This window comes from Lolium perenne, chromosome 1, assembly GCF_019359855.2.
Source record: "Lolium perenne isolate Kyuss_39 chromosome 1, Kyuss_2.0, whole genome shotgun sequence".
NCBI classification, from domain to species: Eukaryota; Viridiplantae; Streptophyta; class Magnoliopsida; order Poales; family Poaceae; genus Lolium; species Lolium perenne.
Window position 1 is genome coordinate 135,253,254 of NC_067244.2, and position 9,714 is coordinate 135,262,967.

General features: G+C 46.4%; 1 protein-coding gene across 1 annotated transcript; it reads right to left on the minus strand.

The window, feature by feature from the left end:
* Nucleotides 1-8,747: 8,747 nt before the first annotated feature.
* On the minus strand, nt 8,748-9,116 carry LOC139833048 (uncharacterized mitochondrial protein AtMg01250-like). Its single transcript, XM_071823163.1, has one exon. The coding sequence runs from the start codon at nt 9,114-9,116 to the stop codon at nt 8,748-8,750; it is 369 nt and encodes a 122-aa protein (XP_071679264.1).
* Between the last annotated feature and the right edge of the window lie 598 nt (nt 9,117-9,714).

Consider the following 9,714-nt stretch of genomic DNA (forward strand, 5'->3'; position numbering starts at 1 on the left):
TGCATCGGGGCCGGCCATGCCATCGGGCGGCCGGCGAGCAGCCACCGAGCTGCTTCGGTCGGCGGAAAGACGATGGACATTTTACAAAAACCCCCCTGGGGGTGGTTGGGCCGGTGGTGGGGTGCGGCCTAGGCCATCTGGGCCGATCCAGAGAGAAAGAGAGAGAGAAGGTGGGCTGCGCCCAAGGGAGAGGAGAGAGGAGGATTTCTCCCCTATTTTTCTTCTTTCTCTTTTTCTGATTTTTTTGTTTCTCTTTTCAAAATCCAATTTCAAATCTGTTTTTTTAGAGTTTGAAAACTCAAATTTTCCAGAGAAGTAATAAACACACATGGACTTATTGAATAACAACAATGCCATGTTATCTATTTTATAAAAACTTGAGAGATTTTGAATGGAGAAGAAACAGAGAGGGATTTGCAAAATTGAAATTTGATGCAAATTTTACTCAAATGCAAACTATATGCATGAGATGCACATGAACACTCATTTATTCAAGATAACAAGGTTGGGATGTTACAATCATGTTGTATCATCTCCCTCTCTTGATCCTTGAAAACTTCCTCCACACCAAACTCAAAACAACTCATTAGAGGGTTAGTGCACAATCAAAATATACATGTTCAGAGGTGACATAATCATTCTTAACACTTCTGGACATTGCACAAAGCTACTGAAAGTCAATGGAATCGAAAAATCCATCAAACATATCAAAACAGGCAATGCGAAATAAAAGGCAGAATCTGTCAAAACAGAACAGTTCGTAAAGACGAATTTTATTGAGGCACCAGACTTGCTCAAATGAAAATGCTCAAATTGAATGAAAGTTGCGTACATATCTGAGGATCACTCACGTAACTTGGCATAATTTTCTGAGTTACCTACAGAGAATTTTGCCCAGATTCGTGACAGCAAAGAAATCTGTTTCTGCGCAGTAATCCAAATCTAGTATGAACCTTACTATCAACGACTTTACTTGGCACAACAAAGCACAAAACTAAGATAAGGAGAGGTTGGTACAGTAGTAAACAACTTCCAAGACACAAAATAAAAACAAAGGTACTGTAGTAAAAACATGGGTTGTCTCCCATAAGCGCTTTTCTTTAACGCCTTTCAGCTAGGCGCAGAAAGTGTATATCAAGTATTATCGAAGGATGGTGCATCTACAGCGGGGTTTGGAGTTTTCTCAACCATGCATAGTATATTGGATACATAAGTTTTAGCGGCTCTCTTTTCATTAGTCTTGGGCTTGCTACTCTCATCAAACAAATTTTCAGGAACAAGCCAAGCATAGTTATTTTCTAGTGCGTCATTCATCGCTAGGAGCTTGCATGGTATTGGTGCTTTGATCTCCCCACCATCATTAATATTATTAGTGTACCTTACTCTCTCCATGTCCATCTTTTCAAGGAGACTAACAAAATTGGTATAAGAACCAAGCATCTTGTATTTAATAAAGACCTTTCTAGCCTCTCTTGCTATACCACCAAATTCTCTAAGAAGGGTTTCTAAAATAAAATCTTTCTTTTCCCCTTCTTCCATATCACCGAGTGTAAGAAACATGTGTTGGATTATAGGATTGAGATTAACAAATTTAGTTTCCAACATGCGAACTAAAGCAGCAGCAGCAATTTCATAAGTAGGAGTAAGTTCTACCAAGTGTCTATCTTCAAAATCTTCAACAGTACTAACATGATTGAAAAATTCTTCTATATTATTTCTCCCAATTATAGACCCACGTCCTACCGGCATGTCTTTTACGGTAAAATTAAAAGGAAACATGTTGAAATAAGTAAAGCAAATATAAGCAACTAATATTATTTTTTTGTGTTTTTGATATAGAGCGCAAACAAGACGGTAAAATAAAGTAAAGCTAGCAACTAATTTTTTTGTATTTTGTTTTAGTGCAGCAAACAAAGTAGTAAATAAAATAATGCAAGACAAAAACAAAGTAAAGAGATTGGGATGTGGAGACTCCCCTTGCAGCGTGTCTTGATCTCACCGGCAACGGCGCCAGAAAACAGTTGCTGGCGTGTAGTTGACGTGGGAGTCAGAGATCTTTGTGATGTAACTTTTCTTCAGATCCCCGGCAACGGCGCCAGAAAACAGTTGCTGGCGCAAAGTTGACGTGGGAGTTAGAGATCCCTGTGATGCAACTTTTCTTCAGGTCCCCGGCAACGGCGCCAGAAAACAGTTGCTGGCGTGTAGTTGATGTGGGAGTCAGAGATCTTTGTGATGTAACTTTTCTTCAGATCCCCGGCAACGGCGCCAGAAAACAGTCATCATACGCGTACAGCACGCGTCCGTTGGGAACCCCAAGAGGAAGGTGTGATGCGTACAGCGGCAAGTTTTCCCTCAGTATGAAACCAAGGTTTAATCGAACCAGTAGGAGCCAAGAAGCACGTTGAAGGTTGATGGCGGCGAGATGTAGTGCGGCGCAACACCAGGGATTCCGGCGACAACGTGGAACCTGCACAACACAAACCAAGTACTTTGTCCCAACGAAACAGTGAGGTTGTCAATCTCACCGGCTTGCTGTAACAAAGGATTAGATGTATAGTGTGGATGATGATTGTTTGCAGAAAACAGTAGAACAGTTGCAGTAGATTGTATTTCAGATGTAAAGAATGGACCGGGGTCCACAGTTCACTAGTGGTGTCTCTCCCATAAGATAAATAGCATGTTGGGTGAACAAATTACAGTTGGGCAATTGACAAATAGAGAGGGCATGACCATGCACATACTGATATGATGAGTATTGTGAGATTTAATTGGGCATTACGACAAAGTACATAGACCGCTATCCATCATGCATCTATGCCTAAAAAGTCCACCTTCAGGTTATCATCCGAACCCCTTCCAGTATTAAGTTGCTAACAACAGACAATTGCATTAAGTATTGCGCGTAATGTAATCAATAACTACATCCTCGGACATAGCACCAATGTTTTATCCCTAGTGGCAACAGCACATCCATAACCTTAGGGGTTCTTGTCACTCCCCCAGATTCACGGAGACATGAACCCACTATCGAGCATAAATACTCCCTCTTGGAGTTACAAGCATCAACTTGGCCAGAGCATCTACTAGTAATGGAGAGCATGCAAGATCATAAACAACACATAGATTGATAATCAACATAACATAGTATTCTCTATCCATCGGATCCCAACAAACACAACATATAGCATTACAGATAGATGATCTTGATCATGTTCGGCAGCTCACAAGACCCGACAATTAAGCACAATGAGGAGAAGACAACCATCTAGCTACTGCTATGGACCCATAGTCCAGGGGTAGACTACTCACTCATCACTCCGGAGGCGACCATGGCGGTGTAGAGTCCTCCGGGAGATGAATCCCCTCTCCGGCAGGGTGCCGGAGGCGATCTCCTGAATCCCCCGAGATGGGATTGGCGGCGGCGGCGTCTGTGGAAGGTTTTCCGTATCGTGGCTCTCGGTACTAGGGGTTTCGCGATGAAGGCTATTTGTAGGCGGAAGGGCAGGTCAAGGGGCGTCACGAGGGGCCCAGGAGACAGGCCGGCGCGGCCAAGACCTAGGCCGCGCCACCCTACCTCCTGGCCACCTCGTGGCCCCACTTCGTTGACTCTTCGGTCTTCTGGAAGCTTCGTGTGAAAATAGGCCCCTGGGCGTTGATTTCGTCCAATTCCGAGAATATTTCCTTACTAGGATTTCTGAAACCAAAAATAGTAGAAAACAGCAACTGGCTCTTCGGCATCTTGTTAATAGGTTAGCTCCAGAAAATGCATAAATATGATGTAAAGTATGCATAAAACATGTAGATATCATCAATAATGTGGCATGGAACATAAGAAATTATCGATATGTCGGAGACGTATCAATACGCCACAACTCGATGGAAGCACTGCGCATATAGGAACACATTAAGAATTTCCAATCACCAAATCGATTATAATCAAGTAATAGAGGTGGAGGACCATGGGGTAAAATGCATGGCATGGGTATTTGAGCATTTGAGTCATAATCACTTGATGGAGATGCATCCTTCCCCTTTGATGAGGTGTCAACATCCTCAAGATCCTTTTCCCGATGTGAATTTGTTGATTGCTCAACAATCTCAACACAAGGAAAAGAGTCGACTTGTGATGGGAAAACATTGACACCTCTATGAGTATCTATGATGGGGTTAGGCTTTGGAGTAATCAACTCCATCGTCATAGCATTCAATTGAGATACAATGGATGACTCCAATTTCTTGAGGTCATACAAAGTAGTCGGAGTATTATCGGCACTTGATGATGGAGATGATTGCTCACGGGAAAGGGCTCCATTCACAACCACCTCTTGTTCGGCCATTTCTTAGGCGGTAAAGCCCGAGCAAGAAAACCTTGCTCTGATACCACTTGAACAGATCGTAGCGTACAAGAGGGGGGGTGAATGGTACTACGGCAAGTTTTAACCGTTTTCAAGTTTTAGCACAACGGAAGGTAAAGGTGATAACTTTTGCTATAGCGGTGTTCCTACAATGAAGCTACAGCATGTGCAACAAGTAAAGGAATCAACAAGATAGTAAGAGAGAGGAGCGAGACAACCGAGGGGCGCGAGGTGAGTCGAGGTTTGTTTCCCGCAGTTCCCTCCACTAAAGGAGGTACGTCTGCGTTGAGGAGGTGCTAGTCTCACACAAGAGACTAGGCGGCCACACCACGAAGGAAGGCCTCACCCTCTTCCTCGAGAGAGCTCCACGGAGGTGCTCTCCCTCTTCCACTAAGGCACCGGTCGAGGCGGTGATTCCTTCACAAGGTTGGGGCGAGCTCCACACACACAAGGATGCTCCCAACACCCTATGGAGCTAGTACATCACCAAGCTAGACTCCATAGCTGCTCATCTCCAATGCTCCACCATAGGAACCCATCTCCAATGCTCCACCAAAGGAACCCATCCAATACTCCACCAAGAAGCTCCTCCAGTGCTCCACCAAGGAGCTCTTCCAGTGCTCCACCAAGAAGCTCTTCCAGTGCTCCACCAAGAAGCTCTCCCACCAAGGAACCCTAACAACAAGATCCACTAAGGACTACCACGAATTGGTGAACTTTCTCTCGGTGGAATGATAGATCGGGGTCTCCTCCACCACCACACAAAATATGAGCAAGATTAGTTGGGTGGATGAGGAGATCCCCTCAAATTTGAGCTCAGCAACGCTGGAGGAGAGAGAGAGAGAAGAGCTAAGCTGGGTGGAGAAGAAGGGGCCTTTATATAGGTCCCTCCAAATCCAACCGTTGCCCTCTGTTTTTGCCTAAGCGGTACTACCGCTCCTAGAAGCGGTACTACCGCTCTGAGTTCGAATTCCCCACTGAACTTGTCCACGTGGACACATTGCGGTACTACCGCTTGCGGTACCGCAATGGGGTCCAAACCTTACTGGATCCCGAGCGGTACCAGAGCGGTACTACCGTAACGCGTTACGGTACTTAGCGCGGTACAGTGGGCGGTACTACCGCCCTCAAGCGGTACTACCGCTCCAGGTACCGTGAAGGTACCGCAACATGCTCTGTGGGGCTAATCCTCGTGCAATGCTCAGAGCGGTACCACGGGCGGTACCAGTAGAGGTAGCGGTACTACCGCTCCTGGTACCGGTAGTACCGCTATGGCTAAAACAGTTTTCCTCTCTTCCTCTCCTACCATGTCACCTCACGACACACACGCAAAACCAGAAACCCTAAGAGCTACGCTTCGGTCTTCTGATCATAATGTGCTCAGCGAGGGTACCGTGCAACTTGCAATCCTGTCAATGACAAACTTTGTGCACGGTTAGAACTGTTCGAGTGTTGTTATCAAACACACAAAACACGGGATATGGATCTTGCTCTTACAACCTGCTCGGGATGAGCAGAAACTAAGCTTGGGGATGCTGATACGTATCTCAATTGAAGGCTATGATGATGGAGTTGATTACTCCAAAGCCTAACCCCATCATAGATACTCATAGAGGTGTCAATGTTTTCCCATCACAAGTCGACTCTTTTCCTTGTGTTGAGATTGTTGAGCAATCAACAAATTCACATCGGGAAAAGGATCTTGAGGATGTTGACACCTCATCAAAGGGGAAGGATGCATCTCCATCAAGTGATTATGACTTAAATGCTCAAATACCCATGCCATGCATTATACCCCATGTTCCTCCACCTCTATTACTTGATTATAATTGATTTGGTGATTGGAAATTCTTAATGCGTTCCTATATGCGCAGTGCTTCCATCGAGTTGTGGCGTATTGATACGTCTCCGACGTATCAATAATTTCTTATGTTCCATGCCACATTATTGATGATATCTACATGTTTTATGCATACTTTATGTCATATTTATGCATTTTCCGGCACTAACCTATTAACGAGATGCCGAAGAGCCAGTTGCTGTTTTCTGCTGTTTTTTGTTTCAGAAATCCTAGTAAGGAAATATTCTCGGAATTGGACGAAATCAACGCCCAGGGGCCTATTTTCACACGAAGCTTCCAGAAGACCGAAGATGATACGAAGTGGGGCCACGAGGTGGCCAGACACCAGGGCGGCGCGGCCTGGCCCTTGGTCGCGCCGGCCTGTCGTGTGGGGCCCTCGTGTGGCCCCCTGACCTATCTCCTCCGCCTACTTATAGCCTTCGTCGCGAAACCCCCAGTACCGAGAGCCACGATACGGAAAACCTTCCAGAGACGCCGCTGCCAATCCCATCTCGGGGGATTCAGGAGATCGCCTCCGGCACCCTGCCGGAGAGGGGAATCATCTCCCGGAGGACTCTTCACCGCCATGGTCGCCTCCGGAGTGATGAGTGAGTAGTTCACCCCTGGACTATGGGTCCATAGCAGTAGCTAGATGGTCGTCTTCTCCTAATTGTGCTTCATTGTCGGATCTTGTGAGCTGCCTAACATGATCAAGATCATCTATCTTTAATGCTATATGTTGTGTTTGTTGGGATCCGATGGATAGAGAATAATATGTTATGTTGATTATCAATTTATACCTATGTGTTGTTTATGATCTTGCATGCTCTCCGTAATTAGTAGGGGCTCTGGCCAAGTTTTTGCTAGTAACTCCAAGAGGGAGTATTTATGCTCGATAGTGGGTTCATGCCTCCATTAAATCTGGGACAAAGGATGAAAGTTCTAAGGTTGTGGATGTGCTGTTGCCACTAGGGATAAAACATCGATGCTATGTCCGAGGATGTAGTTATTGATTACATTACGCACCATACTTAATGCAATTGTCTGTTGTTTGCAACTTAATACTGGAATGGGTTCGGATGATAACCTGAAGGTGGACTTTTTAGGCATAGATGCATGCTGGATAGCGGTCTATGTACTTTGTCGTAATGCCCAATTAAATCTCACTATACTCATCATATCATGTATGTGCATGGTCATGCCCTCTCCATTTGTCAATTGTCCAACTGTAATTTGTTCACCCAACATGCTATTTATCTTATGGGAGAGACGCCTCTAGTGAACTGTGGACCCCGATCCATTCTTTTACATCGAATTCAATCTACTGCAATACTTGTTCTACTGTTTTCTGCAAACAATCATCATCCACACTATACATCTAATCCTTTGTTACAGCAAGCCGGTGAGATTGACAACCTCACTGTTTCGTTGGGGCAAAGTACTTTGGTTGTGTTGTGCAGGTTCCACGTTGGTGCCGGAATCCCTGGTGTTGCGCCGCACTACATCTCGCCGCCATCAACCTTCAACGTGCTTCTTGGCTCCTACTGGTTCGATAAACCTTGGTTTCTTACTGAGGGAAAACTTGTCGCTGTACGCATCACACCTTCCTCTTGGGGTTCCCAACGGACGCGTGCTGTACGCGTATCAAGAGGCCGTCCATGGGAGCGGGGGGCCCCCTAAACATAGCCCGATAGGCTGTCCGCATGGAGAACGAGCCGGAGGGCGTTAAGCGCCACGATGGCGAGTCTAATCCTCCCGGCATAGCATCCGGGAGGAGGTTCCGCAATAAGGCCAGACTCAGGGCCTCTCCCTGGGTAAGACCGCGACGGAAGCGGATATCCCAGCCCCCCTGGGCAACGTCGGCAACAAGAATTGGGGGGGTCTGAGCAAATGGCGAAGAGGTCCGGGAAGTCATGACAGATGGGGCGGTCACCAAGCCATGGGTCGAGCCAGAACATGGTCCCTCTACCATCGCCTATGGAAAGGGATAGTCCCACTCTTATCTCATGCTTAATGTCCTGGAGGGCTCTCCAAAACTGAGATCCCTCCTGGCAGTCGCAAGCAAGGAGTGGCCGGCCTCGTAGGTATTTGACCTCAATCAGCTTAAGCCACAGGCCCCCATCATCAGACAAGATCCTCCAGACCCATTACATCATGAGGGCCACATTCATGTGGCGGGAGGAGATAATCCCTATGCCCCCAAGATCCTTGGGGGCACACACATCGGCCCATTTGACCATGTGATATTTTTGACGGCTTGTACGGTCTTGCCAAAAGAAGCGTGAGAGCTCTTTGTCAAGGACAGCATGTACCCCTTCAGGAAGGATATACATGCCCATGATGTACATGGGAAGACTAGACAGGCACGAATCAATGAGAACCGTCTTGCTACCCTTGGAGGTGAACCTCCCGCACCAAGGTTCAGCCTTCGCTCTAACTCGCCCCACCAAGGGGGCGAGGTCTCTAATAAGGATCCTAGAATCCCTAACAGGTACTCCCAGGTAGTTCATAGGGAAAGATGACAACCTGCAGTTGAGGTTGTCAGCGATCCGCTATTGGGTTTCCGGAGGGTACCCCAAGATCACTACCTCACTTTTGTCAAAGTTAATTTTGAGGCCCGACATGGCCTCAAAATAGAGAAGTAGGAACTTGGTGTTCTGGATATCGAGGTCCGAGCCGTCGAACATAATCATGGTATCGTCCGCATACTGCAGGTGGGTCACCCCTCCCCCAGGGATCAGGTTTCCGACCAGACCAGTAATATGGCCTGAGATCCTAGCCCTCTCCAGGATCTCGGCCAGGGAGTCAACCACATCATTGAAGAGGATAGGGGACAAGGGGTCGCCCTGTCGCACTCCACATGCCGGCCTAAAATAGGGACATACTTCCCCATTAATGTTAATGGTCGTGCTGCCAGTCATCACCGTTTGCATAATCCACCCAATCATTCGATCATTGATACGTCTCAAACGTATCTATAATTTCTTATGTTCCATGCTACTTTTATGATGATACTCACATGTTTTATACACACTTTATGTCATATTTATGCATTTTCCGGCACTAACCTATTGACAAGATGCCGAAGAGCCGATTCTGTCATTGCTGTTTTTGGTTTCAGAAATCCTACAAAGGAAATATTCTCGGAATTGGACGAAATCAACGCCCAGGGTCTTATTTTTCCACGAAGCTTCCAGAAGACCGAAAGAGTTACGAAGTGGGGCCACGAGGTGGTGCCACACTAAGGCGGCGCGGCCAAGGAGAGGCCCGCGCCGCCCTGTTGTGCGGGCCCCTCGTGTCGCCCCTAAACCTACCCTTCCGCCTATAAAAAGTCTTCGTCGAGAAAACCCTAGTACAAGATACGTCCAAAACGTATCTACTTTCCCGAACTCTTTTGCTATTGTTTTGCCTCTAATTTGTGTATTTTGGATACAACTAACACGGACTAACGCTGTTTTCAGCAGAATTGCCCTGGTGTCTCGTTTTTGTGCAGAAATTCAACTTTCAGGAAAATCCCCG

Excerpts from the sequence above, each read along its gene's own strand:
- LOC139833048 (XM_071823163.1), bottom strand. The coding sequence starts at position 9,116 with ATGACTGGCAGCACGACCATTAACATTAATGGGGAAGTATGTCCCTAT.